At 39.1% G+C, this 14,151-nt stretch overlaps 1 protein-coding gene across 21 annotated transcripts in view; it reads left to right on the top strand.

Annotated features, from left to right (window-relative positions):
• LOC109255385 (zinc finger protein 25-like) overlaps positions 1–14,151 on the top strand; it is a 35,380-nt gene that overhangs the window by 17,610 nt on the left and 3,619 nt on the right. For 14 of the 21 annotated variants that reach the window (XM_053910157.1, XM_053910160.1, XM_053910152.1 and 11 more), the window contains 4 exons: positions 4,475–4,601; positions 4,885–4,980; positions 8,755–9,393; positions 10,109–12,799. In XM_053910157.1, the coding sequence (XP_053766132.1) occupies positions 4,475–4,601; positions 4,885–4,980; positions 8,755–9,393; positions 10,109–10,890 (1,644 nt within the window). In that variant the 3' untranslated portion in view covers positions 10,891–12,799. Of the gene's footprint in view, positions 1–4,474; positions 4,602–4,884; positions 4,981–6,288; positions 6,778–8,754; positions 9,685–10,108; positions 12,800–14,151 lie in introns of those variants that run through there. The other 7 variants (XM_053910164.1, XM_053910163.1, XM_053910165.1 and 4 more) reach the window with 7 other exon arrangements.

The raw sequence follows: 14,151 nt of genomic DNA, 5'->3' as shown, positions 1-14,151 counted from the left end.
ATCAGTGATAGCCTTATGGGGTTTTTGTTATGTGTAACTGCTTTCCTCTTGCTGCTTTTAAGACTATCTAGGGGCGCCCGGGTGGCTCAGTCGGTTAAGCGTCCGACTTCGGCTCAGGTCATGATCTCACAGTTCGTGGGTTCGAGCCCCACGTTGGGCTCTGTTCTGACAGCTCAGAGCCTGGAGCCCATTTCTGATTCTGTGTCTCCTCTCTCTCTCTGCCCCTCCCCTGTTCATGCTCTGTCTCTGTCTCAAAAATAAAAAATAAACAGTAAAAAAAAATTAAAAAAAAAAAAGACTATCTTTTATCTGATTTGTGTCAATTATGTGTCTCAGTGTGGGCCTCCTTGACTTCATCTTGTTTGGGGCTCTCTGCATCCTGGACCTAGGTGTCTTTTTCCTTCTCCAGATTACAGAGGTTTTCAACTATTATTTCTTCAAATAATTTTTCTGCTTCCTTGTCTCTCTCTTTTTTTGGGTACCTCTATAGTATAAATGTTACTTGGCTTGATGATGTCACAGAGCTCTTTTAACTTACCCTCAATTTTTTCTTACACTTTTTTATTTTTGCTGTTTGGCTTGGTTGCTTCTGTTACTGTCTTCAGGATTGCTGATCCATTCTTCTGCGTCCTCTAATCTATTGTTGAAGAAGTATTCTAATGTATTTTAAATTTCAGTTATTCTATTCAGCTCTGAGTAGTTCCTTTTCATATTTTATATTTCATTGTTGAAGTTTAGGTTACTTCATTCACTCTTCTCTCAAGTTTGGTATCTTTATGACCATTACCTTGAACCATATGTGGCACATTGGCTTATGTTTGTTTCAGTTAGCTCTTTTTCTGTTGTTTTGTCTTGTTCTTTCAAATTTTATTTAAAAAAAAAACAATTTTTTTTTTTTTAACGTTTCATTTATTTTTGAGACAGGGAGAGACAGAGCATGAACAGGGGAGGGTCAGAGAGAGGGAGACACAGAATCTGAAACAGGCTCCAGGCTCTGAGCCGTCAGCACAGAGCCCAACGCGGGGCTCGAACTCACAGACCGCAAGATAATGACCTGAGCTGAAGTTGGTTGCTCAACCGACTGAGCCACCCAGGCGCCCCTCAAATTTTATTTTTAATGTTTATTCATTTTTTGAGAGGCAGAGAGACACAAAGCACAAGCAGGGGAGGGGCAGAGAGAGAGGTAGACACAGAACCTGAAGCAGGCTCCAGGCTCTGAGCTGTTAGCACAGAGCCTGACACGGGGCTTGAACTCACAAACCGCGAGATCATGACCTGGGCTGAAGTCAGATTCTTAACTGACTGAGCCACCCAGGTGCCCCTGTCTTGTTCTTTAATTTGGAACATATTCCTCTGTCTCCTCATTTTGTCTACCTGTATGTTTCTACGTAATGGGTAGGTCAGCTATGCATCCTCGTCTTGAAAGTACTGGCCTTGTGTAGATAGGGTTCTTTTCCCTGTTGTGCAGTCCCTCTGGTCACTAGAACCAGATGCTTCAAGGGTGTCCTATTATTGCTGAGCTGTGATTGCTGTGAGCATGCTGATAGGTGTATCTTGCACTCTGTTCAGCTACCTGTAATGACCCGCTTTGCCTGCTACATGCACACTGGGGTGGGAATCTTTCTCCCTGTCTAGCCAAGAGGCTTAGCTGCACCATGCGAGCTTGCTCACAGGTTGAGCCAGTACTCAGCCTGATTGTCTGCATTTAGCTGCTGGGACAGCTTGGGTGCAGTGATCACAGCTCCCTGCACTGCCAACTGAGAGTCTCGGCTGCTTGAGCTGTTGGTGTGTGCGGTTAGCTCCCCACCTCCCCAGGGCTTGAGGCACTTTCCTCACCGGGGCTGCCTGCCAGGTGGGTGGGCTGGGAGCGGTTTTGGAGAAGCACCCTCCTGGGTGGGTTGATGGAGTAGGTCTTTAGAGGAGCACTGGGTGGGGTACATTGTGGTAGAAACGTAGATGCAGAGTGTTTGTACTGGCTTGTATAAATGTCTGGCCAGGCTCTGGGAGGGCAAAGAAAAATAGTGCCTTCTAGCTTCCTCGTTTTTGGAAAAAGCTTCTGCAGATCCCCACCCTTCCTGCACACATCCTAAAGTTAGTCAATAAATTTTCATGTATACCCCCAGGTGCTTTTCAAATGACTGCTTTTATGGTGGGATTATAATAACAGTGATTTTCTTCTAACACATTAGGCATGTCACTTTGTTGTGTTCTAGTTTTTATGGCTCCTGGTGAAATTGTCTTTATTCCTTGTCTGTAATGTTTCTTTGTTCGCTGGCTGCACTTAGGATTCTCATTCTTCTCTCTCTCTTTAGCAGTTTTAATATGTTGTGCATTGTTATGCTTTTGGGAGGCATTTATGCTACTTGGTATTGTTGAGCTCCTTGGATCTTAAGTTTGTTTTCTGTCATTAATTGGGAGAAATTTTAAAACACTATTTCTTGGGGTTGCCTGGGTGTCTCAGTCGATTAAGTGTTCAGCTCTTGATTTTGCTCAGGTCATGATCTCACAGTTCCGTGAGTTCGAGCCCCATTGGGCTCCATGCTGATGGTGCAGGGCTTCCTTGGGATTCTCTCTCCCCTTCTCTCTGCTCTTCCCCCACTCATGCTGTTTCTGTCTCTTTCAAAATAAATAAACTTTAAGACACTATTTCTTAAAGTGTTTTTCTGTTCCATTCTTGACCCCACCCCCCAGGTCCCAATTATGCATATGTCAGAACATGTTATTATATTTCACAGCTATCTAATGTTTTGTTTTCTGTTTTTCATTTTTTTCTTCTCTTTCAGTTTTAGTTGGATAATTTCTATTGACCCATTTTCAAATTCGTTTATTCTTTCCTTACCGGTATTAACGGCTGTTCAGCCTGTTGAAGCTTATTTTTCGTCTGTTATTATATTTTTATTTCTAGATTTCCATTTAGTTCTCTCTGCTGAAATTATCCATTTGATTTTGCATATAATCTTTTCTATTAGAGTCTGAAACATATTAGTTATAAGTAAAATCTTGTTAGGTAGTTTCAACATCTCTGTATATGTGACTCTGGTTCTGACGGTTGCTTTGTATCTTAGTAGTATCTTGGTAGTTTCTTTTCGTATGCTTTGTAAATATGTTTTGAAATGCGTATATCTTGGGTCAGTCTCTAAACTGAGGTAACTAGATTCCTGGAATCTGGGCATGACTTTCCTGCTAGGCCTTTAGCCCAGGGGTTTGTTTAACTGTTAGGAGTTGGGCAGCATGTGAGGGTTACTGTTTCTGCTATTACTCACAATGCATCACAGGCTTCAAGTTTCTATAGACACCTTGTGTTTTAGGATACGGGTTTCTTTACAGCTATGTCTGTTCATTTCTGAGTTTTAAGGGTTCTCTTTGCTTTCTGTCTCAGAGACAGTCTCGTTCCATGTATTTATTTATCTCCTGTCCATCTATCAGCAATATTCTATTGATACTTGTTACGCCACGCTTGTTAGCTTGGTGGTGAGACGTCGTTGACAGAATGTGTCCTCCTTCTCCAATACAGCCTCGGTGTTAGGTCTGACCTTGTGGCCGTGGCCTTCTTGGTTCTCTTGCCCCACCCCCAACCCCAGCTGTACTTGGAGACTCAGTGCATAATCCTGCCCTTCCCCCAGGAGTAGTGTAAGTGCCCAGTGGGGTTCGCAGAGACAAAGCTGGTAAGAAGGGGCAAGTCTCAACGTCTGTGGTCTGAAGGGGTTTCACACTGTCGTGTCAGTTCACACTCAGCCTTCATTAATAAACGTGACCCCTATTCTGGTTGAGTTCTTACCTGTGGTGCACCTCAGGCAAAAACATACATTTTGTCTCTTCCTAGATTTGGGACACTTGGGTACTTTGTGACCTTGGCTCTCCTGTAAGTTAGGGGGGAAAAAAGTTGTGAATTTGAAGTTAGTCTAGCTCATTTTCATCGTAGGAATGAGTGGTTTTCTTGGTTTATATATCCTGGGGTAGAAGCTGAAGTCAACCCATGTTTTTAATGCTTTCAGTATTTTATGTATACTGTGTTGCTTTGTAATCATAAAGAACATTTATCCATCATGTTTCAAGCCCTACGTCTCTAACTGTTTAATTAAGCATAAGCTGTGACACAAAATAGTTAAATTTTTGACTCCAGTATACTTTTTACATATTCTAATACATTCTAGTAATAACCTTATTTTCAGTTTTGGAGTATGTCATGTTTGTATAATATTTAACTTTCTAGGGAAAAAGAACAGTGTTTTATTTTTTTTAGTATTTATGACACCCAGAACATTTCAAGGCATAGGGTATTAATAAAGTAAAACAAGCATGATGTTGTTTCATTTTTCTTTCTTGTACAAAACCTAACCCAAAGTAATGTACACAGTAGGCATATTGTAACAGATACTCAACAATGAACCTGACAAGAATTAGTTCCCATGTTTCTTTCCTGTGCTACTCCAATTCTGACCGCTTCAGACTGAGCAAAAATGTGCTGTTTCAGGGGTCACTGTCATTCGGGGATGTGACTGTGGACTTCTCCTGGGAGGAGTGGCAGTGCCTGAACCCTGCTCAGAGGACCCTGTACAGGGACGTGATGCTGGAGAACTACCACAACTTTGTCTCAGTGGGTAAGCAATTTGCATGTCGAACTTTGTGTAGCATGCGTTTTATTTCTTAGATACCAAAACGTTTGGTCTTTTGTGGTTAATATTGTTGAGACTTTTGCTTCAGGAGTCTGAGGTGGTTAATCTCTTTTGAGCACGAGGAAGAATATTTGTATTTTCACATCCCATGAAAGGTTTAAATGAGCCTCATCATGGTCCACCTCCTGAAAGTATACCTCTTCCCTCCTTTAGAATTGCTGTACCCATGCAGCTTTGCCCAAATTCTGCGTCATTTTTCCTTCTACAGGGTTTCTCATTAACAAGCCAGAGGTGATCTTCAGATTGGAGGAAGGGGAAGAGCCATGGATAGTAAAGGAAGAATTTCTGTACCAGAACTACCCAGGTGAGTTAGTGAGTACCAGGAAGGTTAGTGAGGAAGCCAGGAGAGATTACAATCTAAGTGGTCAGTTTAGGAGTTGGACATTTCAAATGTTTTCTAAGAATCTCTTAGTGGCACTACTTTTCAAGTAGAGAAAGGATATGTATATGATAAAATTGAAAGCGAAAGGGTAATGCCTGAGAATGACTGTATGCTGGTTTTCTGATTATTCAAAGCTCGGGGTCCAAGGGTATCATTTATGCAGACGAGTCAAGTGATAAAGGGTTTTTTGTGTGTGCTTAATAGCACAAAGCTAAAACTTAGAAAGGTAATAAAATCTAAAATTTGGTTCTTGAGGAGAAGGGAGGAAATAATATTTTCACTGCTACGTGTAGTACTTGATACTATTTAAATAAATAGGCAATAAATTAATGGGATTACAAGCTTGTATTAGATTAACTACTGTAACAAAAGCACAGCCGTTGTTATTTTACAAGATTATATCTTTGTACCTAAAAACAATGGGACAAAGACCAATTATATGCCCGAAGAACATTGCTAAAATGAAACCCTCAGTAAATCCTACAAAGTAGAAATAGGACGTTCCCTAGTTGTAGTCTGATAAAACCAGAAATCAGTAACAAAATTATGAAGCTCAGAAGACAAATTAATTCTTTTTCTTTTGCATTTGTATTTCTTCCTTGTAAACTTCTAATATTTCTCATGTTCTTACTTTACATCAATATCAGGTAGAACTACATTCCTTCATACTTTGCTTTATTCTAGTTCCTAATTGTAGTTGGTGAGAGGTTTTTTTGTTGTTGATGGTGGTGGTTTTGTTTGCCTTAGAACGTCTTTTCTTTCAGTAGTAAAAAAGACAAAGTAAATATGTGTTACCCCTATTATTTATTTAAAGAAATTTAAATTAACTTGCCTTTTGCATTATGGCCACACTTGCCATACTCCATTATGGCCTTATTTGGCTGCTGCAATCTTATTTTTATCTTGCTTACACTCATGCTAAACACCATTTGATCCCCTCATCAAATATCACTTAAACATACTCTAATCATTCACACCTTTCTTCATTGTGTGCTTTCTTTGACTGAATACTAAATGAGCTAATGAATGAAAAGTTCTCAGGACAGTGTTTAGTATATAAATAAAACATTTTTATTGTTATTATGTTGAATAATATAATATTATAGTGTAGGTTATAATATAAAAATAACCTATAACAGTATAATAACCTATAATAGTATAGGTTAAGTGTATCTGCTTCCAAGAAACAGACCTTGAATGTTTGAGCCAATGTAATCTCTTCTTTCTCAGAGTGTCCAGCATGCAGTGGGTCTTTCACAAGAAACAAAAGCAAAATCATGATGTTTCCTTATTGTATCTATCTTTTTTCACACCTGATGAATGATATTACAGAAAATGGCAATCATGGTACTCTTTCTTACTTTGGTATATAACCTGAAATAGACATTTGATAAGCACGTGTTGATTGGAATCAAGTAGAAGAAAAATTTCATATTCTGAAAACATTGTGAGGGAACTCATTCTGATTACTTGCATGAACCTATAGTTCTGATTCATCGGGTATAAAAAGGCATAGTGTCGAAACATTTGTGTTTGAAAAAATTCTCCAGGTAATACTGATACGCACAGCTTGTTGAAGTTATTAATTTAAAATTACTCAGGTTCAAAGGAAATCAGAGAGTTAACAGCACTTGTTATGAGCAGTGGTTATAAACTATGGTCTGCAGACCTACCACATGTTATTGTAAATAAAAGTGTTTTTTTTGCAACACAACCATACTCATTTGTTTACATATGATCTTTGGCGGATTTCATGTACTAATAGCAGAACTCGATGTTGTGAAAGGCAGCTATGGCCTGCAAAGCCTAAAATGTGTACTGTTTTGCCTTCTAAGGAAGTTTGCCATCCTCTGGATGGAAAAATGAGGATTAAATTACGTGAAACATTTCAAATTCAGTGTTTACTTAAGAAAAATTTGTTGTATTCCCTCAAATCTAAGAAGCCATAGTTTGTAACTGGACCATTATGTGATGAATCACTAAGGTAAAATACTATATTGTGACTTGTTGATCACAGATATGTGATCAGTTATAACATGCATTCTGAGTTTATAACTTAAATATATGTGTATCGTATTAGGTGAGATACAGTATGTTACAAAGCAGTGGTATTGTTGTGTTAAAACAGTTGATCTACGTAGGAACTACTTTTAGATTTAGGATAAATTTTGAAAGTCTTGAAGAAGATTTGAAAAGGAATTCTTGAAATTTTGGAAAAATAGTGCTATTTTGTCTTTTTTTCTAGATACTAAATTGACTATATCCTAGCCTTGGCTCTGAATGAGGGAACACATTTTGACCTTGTAGTCATGAATGAGTACTTTAATGAGATAACTGACTAAACTGGAGCAAAGGATATTGACTGGGGAGTTGTAGAATGGCAGCTTGAAAATCTGATATGCAGGGGGCACCTTGGTGGCTCAATTGGTTAAGCTTCCAACTTTGGCTCAGGTCATGATCTCACAGTTCATGACTTCGAGCCATGCATCGGGCCTGCTGCTGTCAGCTCAGAGCCTGCTTCGGATCCTCTGTCCCCCTCTCTCTGCCACGCCCCCACTCATGCCGGCTCTCTCAAAAAGGAATAAACATTAACAACAACAACAAAAATCTGATGCGCATTTAGTTGGTGTAAATTTTGTTTGTCTGAATGGTGACTTGTAACAGTTTTCCATGTAGTACATGCTTCAGGCCAGTGGCACTTTTTTCAGCTCGGGGCAGACTTTGTTGCACTGGGCAGAAAATGTGGACAATACTTTTTAAAATGGTAAATCAACGTAAACATTACTCATTTTCTGGGATTTGGTTGAAAAAATATGATCCTTAAATTTTGATAATAAATAGAAATGTGGAAATGTGAGCTGTGAACTGTAAAGCAAAATTAAGTATTAGTATTTTGGCACAAGCAGTGTTGTTTCAAGCAAAAGCAAGTGAACATAAACGTGTCATGGTAGGTTCACCTATTGAATAGCTCCAGTAGAGCGATATGAAGGTATCAGAGCCAAAACAGGGTGATACATCCGATCTCTATTGGCACAAGATTACTTAATGTTGTCATTGTTTTATACTTTCTGTTGCTTGTTGGTATTCCTGTGAATCATAGTTGGGAGGGGAGTTATAATGCAATTCAGTGACTCTACTTAAACATCAGCCAGTTGGCTCATTCAGCAATTTACCTTGCTATTAATGCATAGGAGGAAACTTCAGCTGGAAGAATGAAAACTTGTTTAGATGTTACTAGAACAATATAGGTTTGAGAGTATGAGGTCTACTCTGTAGTCTCTCTCCTTAATGTCTCATGTTTTCCCTCTGAACACCTTTGTCTACTGGTTTTTCTTGTCACTCCAATTACTTTTTATTAGCTCGGTTGGACCCATCTTATTTTCTGTGACTTTTCTCCTTCTGAATCTGTCACTCCTATAGAATCTTCCATCCTCTGTACACTGCTAATTGCATTTATATCTTCATTTCTGTTTTAAATGTTTTATTTATAAAGGGCTAAATAATTACATGTCCTTGTGTTAATAGCTTTTCTCCCTTTTTCCACTTACGTTTTCTTGAACTAGATGGGAAACAAGGCACTTTGATCCTAAGAGACTACCAAAACCAAAAGTCAAGTATATAATAGGACATTTGTATCTTAGTCCAGTTCCATTAGACTGTGAAATCTTATGGTCTGTTCAATATTTTCATTTCTAGAAGACAACAAAGCTCATTACCTAACAGAGAGAATCCAGGAAAACCAAGACAAATATTTGCCACAAGTTGCATTTAAGAACAAAACACTGGCCTCAGAAAAAGTTCATGCTTTAAGACAACCATCTAATACGAGTGCAAACTTTGTTCCTTCGAGAAAAATGTCCTGTAAATACGACTTACATGGAGTGAGTTTGAAAAATATTTTAATATCAATTGGTAGTAATAGAAATTCTTCAAGAAAAAAATATGGCATTTTAAATGTGTATGAGAAATTACTTGATATTAAGCAGGAAAAACCTCATGCTCAAGAGATTTCTTGTGAAAATAATCAGGATGAGAAAACCTTTGGTCATAAGAATGGTATTATTCAGCACCTAAATACTCAGACTTCAGAGGAGACTTTAAAATATAATGATGGTGGAAAACCCTTAGGAGAAGAGACCATAATAATTCCACACAGGCAAAATGACATAGGAGAGAAACTCTGTGAATATAAGGAACATGGGGAAACCTGTGAGATATCATCTCTGTTGAAATATCATGCGGTCTACACAGAAATGAAACAATCCAAAAGCAATCAAATGGAAAATAATTTCAGTAAGATGTCACACTTCACTCAAGTTCAGAAAAGCCAGAGAGGTGAGTGTCTATTCAAATGTAATGAATGTGGGCAAACATTCAACTACAGGTCAAATCTCACAGTGCATCAGAGAACACACACAGGAGAGAAACGCTATCAACTTAATTTACGTAGGAAGACCAGTCACAAATCAGTTCTCACAGACCATGGGAGGACACATACAGGGGAGAAACTTTATAAATGTAGTGAATGTGGGAAGTCCTTTTACAAGAAGTCATCCCTCATTCGACATGAGAGAACATATACAAGGGGGAAGCCCCACGAATGTAATGAAAGTGGGAAAACTTTCTGTGAGAAATCCACCTTCACTCAACCTCAGAGAACTCATACAGCAGAAAAACGCTTTCAGTGTAATGAAGACAGGAAAACTTTCTGTCAGCAGTCAGACATGAAGATACATCAGAGGATTCACACAGGGGAGAAACGCTTTCAGTGTAATGAATGTGGTAAAACTTTCCATTGGCAATCAGACATTAAGCTACATCAGAGAACTCACACAGGAGAGAAACCCTTTCTCTGTAACAAGTGTGGTAAAACTTTCTATCGGCAGTCAGATGTTAATGCACATCAGCGAATTCACACAGGAGAGAAACGCTTTCAGTGTAATCAGTGTGGTAAAACTTTCTATTGGCAATCAGACGTGCATGCACATCAGAGAACTCACACAGGAGAGAAACCCTTTCAGTGTAACAAATGTGGTAAATCTTTCCATAGGCAGGCAGACGTTAATGTTCATCAGAGAACTCACACAGGAGAGAAACGCTTTCGATGTAATGAATGTGGAAAAACTTTCTACCGGCAGTCGGACGTTAACGCACATCAGAGAATTCACACAGGAGAGAAACCCTTTCAATGTAATCAGTGTGGTAAAACTTTCTATCGGCAGGCAGACGTTAACGTGCATCAGAGAACTCACACGGGAGAGAAGCGCTTTCGATGTAATGAATGTGGTAAAACTTTCTATCGGCAGTCAGAAGTTAATGTACATCAGAGAACCCACACGGGAGAGAAGCCCTTTCAGTGTAATGAATGTGGGAAAACTTTCTATCGACAGTCCGATGTCAATGCACATCAGAGAATTCACACAGGAGAGAAACCTTATAAATGTAACGAGTGTGGGAAATCTTTTTACGAGAAGTCATCCCTCACTCGACATGAGAGAACTCACACGGGAGAAAAACCCTATGAATGCAAGGAGTGTAGGAGAACTTTCTGCCAGAGGTCAGCCCTCACTCAACATCAGAGAACTCACACAGGAGATAGACCCTTTCATTGTAATGTGTGTGGCAAAACTTACCGTCATCTCTCAGCTTTTAATGTACATCGGAGAACTCACACAGGAGAGAAACCCTTTCAGTGTATTGAATGTGAGAAATCTTTTCTTACAAAGTCGACTCTTATTAATCATCAGAGGACTCACACAGGGGAAAAGCCCTATGAATGTAACGAATGTGGGAAGAGTTTCCGTCATAAATCTACCCTCACTACCCATCTGAGAACTCACTCAGGAGAGAAACCTTATAAATGTTGTGAATGTGGAAAAGCTTTTGGGCGGAAATCAGCCCTTACAAATCATCAAGGAATTCATGTAGGGTAGGAACCCTGTAGCAGAAATGTGCTATGTTTTTCCCAATACCCATTTCTCTTTCTTTATGGTTACACAACTAGTCCAGATTTGCTAGCCTGTCTTCCATACACATGAGGCCATATGACCTGTGACTCACAATATGGGCACAAATTCCAAGCCTGTAAAAGACCTCATTTGGAATTTTTCCTACTTTCGTTTTTCTTTCCTTATCGGGGGTAATGGAGATATCCTCAGGACAACGTGGAAGCTAGTCATTAGAGATTACAGATTCTTAAGTTGGGAGAAACCAGGGTCCTGGGCAGAGTTTTGCCTTCACTAACATCACTTCGTAAGTCTTGTCATAGACGAGAAATAATTTTTTTTTTCAGCCGTTACATGTTTAGAGCTTTCTGTTGTCATAGTGTATGCTAGCCATGCTTTATCCCATCTATCCTGTGAATCTAATGAAGGTATGAGAAACACTGTAGGTCAGAGAATTCATTAGGGGAGAAACCGCTCTCAATATCCTGCATTTTAATAAACCTTCATCAACAAGCCAAACATTTTATAAATCAGAAATTTACAGTGGAAAACCCCAAAAATGAATGTAGGAAAATTTTCACAGTCTGATTGTCCAGTAGATAATTGAGAGTAGAATAAAGCTAACAACCTGAAAAACATTTCAAGATTTATATATCAGAATACGTAACAAAAGAAAATTGTCAGTTTAGGAAACGAGGAAAACATCCTTACCTAGAAATGATCTTATTCTAGAAGCGATGTTTCGGATGCAGTATTAAATAACTTACAAATAATATGACACAGGATGCTTATTTAACGGTCTTGCTCATCAAGGAACACATCGGTTTGAGAAAGGCGTGAGTGAGTTGAGTCAAAGCAGCGGCATTAAATGTGTATGAGTAGCGTCTGTGCTAGGTCAGGCTTCCACACAGCAGTGCTCTTTAACAGCTGTTTTCTGTATCCTTGATTTTTGTTTTGTACTCACAGTAGTTACAGTAGGGGCATTGCACCCTTACCTAAGTAACTTTTGTAACATACACGAGGATTTCTGACACTAAATACTATTGTCCCATCACATATTTACACCACAACATATATGAATTTTAAAAGGAACGTTGAATGCGTGAATGTCATATGTGTTTTCTGCTTTTTGGTGGCATATATAACTCCATATAGACATTGTGAAGAAACTGTCCTTTTAGTAAATCACCCACATAACATTTAATAAAGTCAAGATTTATTGGAAATCTGCAACGATTCAGCACACAGTTGTTTATGATACACATATGAGTTAATTTTCAAAGGTGGCCTTGAACATTAGTGCTTAGTACACTGTACGGATTGAAAGCAGGGCCCATTGAAGACATTTCCCCCATTTTTGTGTTTTCTAAAGGGTATGTTTAGTAAGTTTAAGTGCAAAGTGCAGATATTGTGAGCACAACTCTCTGCATTTGTATTTTTTGTGGTAGGCTGCCACGTTTCCGCCCTAGAATTATGCATGGTTTCTGCAAACTGTTTTATGCCTGTCACTTACTATTTGAGTGACCTGTATAGTGATTTAATCTTTCTGCTTCAATTTCATTATCTACCTCACAGATAGTGAACAGTTTGGGTTGATGTTTTCTGTTATTAGAGCAAAAGGCAGTTATGTTTAGAACTTGAACATTAGAAATAAAATAGTCATTCCATAGTATGAAGTGTATTTCTGCTTCTTGAGTTGATACAAGAAGATTCTTTTTAGAACTTTGTATTTTGTCAGGTTTGTCTTTAAAATATATGAAACAAATCTGTTTAGAATAAACAGAATAATCTGTTGACCTCTTTGTGTTGTTGATTAAATGTGGTGTGAACTAAAAATCCAACTTTTTTTTTTTTGCAAATGACTAGCCAATGGATCTTTCACCGGTTCATTCATTTGCCCTTACTTCACTGATTTGAAACCCCATTTTTTGTATAGACACCCTTTGGTGTGGCTATTGCATTTCTAGGCCCTGCGTTCTTGTCCCCGTTCTTGTCGTGTCTACTGCTGGTCCATAAGCTAAATGGACCAACCACAGGACACCACCCTCCTACCCTACACTGAAGATTTCACTGCTGTTCACTCTCTGCTTTTTGCCACTGTGTATAAACTCATTGTGAATTTCAGTGGTTCTGGTAACATTTTGTCATCTTCCACACTGTGCCTTGAACACCATTTATTAAAACCAGCAAAATGGTTTTGAGTTATGACCATGTTTATATATGTAGCTTTTGTTCTTTTTAGCATCTTCTGCTCCGTTCTATTAAAATAACTTCATTCTGTTGAAAGGCATCTTGTTTCTAATTTTTCATTGTTCTGAACAATACTACTTTGGACACTTTGTGTTTATGCAGACTACAGCTGCATCCTCAACCCACAGTAAGAAACACATTTCTGTAAATACAGCCGAGCACTTGTTGATTCAATAAATATTAGTCACTATGTAGAAGGCGTTGTACAACAGTGAATACAACAGAAGTTCTAATCTTCCCAAGTTTAAATTCCAGTGAGACATAATCAGCGTTGTCGGAAGAGAGAAACCACAGCAGTGATTTGAACAGAAACAACATGATACAAGGAATTGTTAGCTTGGTGTACAGTTGTCTAGGGATCTGAAAGGGTATACAGGGAACCCTGAGATATGAAGAAGAATCTGAAAGGGGAAAATAAGAGTCAAGTGTATCCCTAGGATAGCAACTGCAGGCAGCAGCTTCAAGCTCTAGGCTGGTAAAATGAAGGGAACAGGGTAGGCGTCCCTCAGAGCTGAAGTGCAGAACTCCAAAGGAACCTGTTCCACTGCTGGGGGTATCTGAGCCCAGAGGAATGGCCCCACAGGTCTGGGACCCATATTGGCTGCCTGACGTTGGTACTTCTGATGGGGAAACACTGTAAAAGTGAATTCAGTGCCTTGTCCTCAGAGGACATTACACCTGACCGGGTGAAGAAGCATTGGTAAGGTGCTGACAGCACAGGACATAGAGGGGAAGCCCACAGGAAACAGGAGGAAGCATGTCCCTCTTCCCTCCACCCTTGCAACCGGCCAGCATATACTATTGGCAAAGTATGCCAGCTGGCGAAACAGAAGTGTGGTTACAGTAGAAAAAGTCGGCTCAGCCAGCCTAGTCAAGCGATTAAAGTTAACATAAATAA

This window comes from Panthera pardus, unplaced genomic scaffold (genome assembly GCF_024362965.1).
Source record: "Panthera pardus isolate Hobbes unplaced genomic scaffold, ASM2436296v1 HiC_scaffold_22, whole genome shotgun sequence".
In the NCBI taxonomy this organism is placed as follows: Eukaryota; Metazoa; Chordata; class Mammalia; order Carnivora; family Felidae; genus Panthera; species Panthera pardus.
Note: the sequence above shows the minus strand (reverse complement) of the source record. Positions and strands in the feature narration are given on the sequence as shown.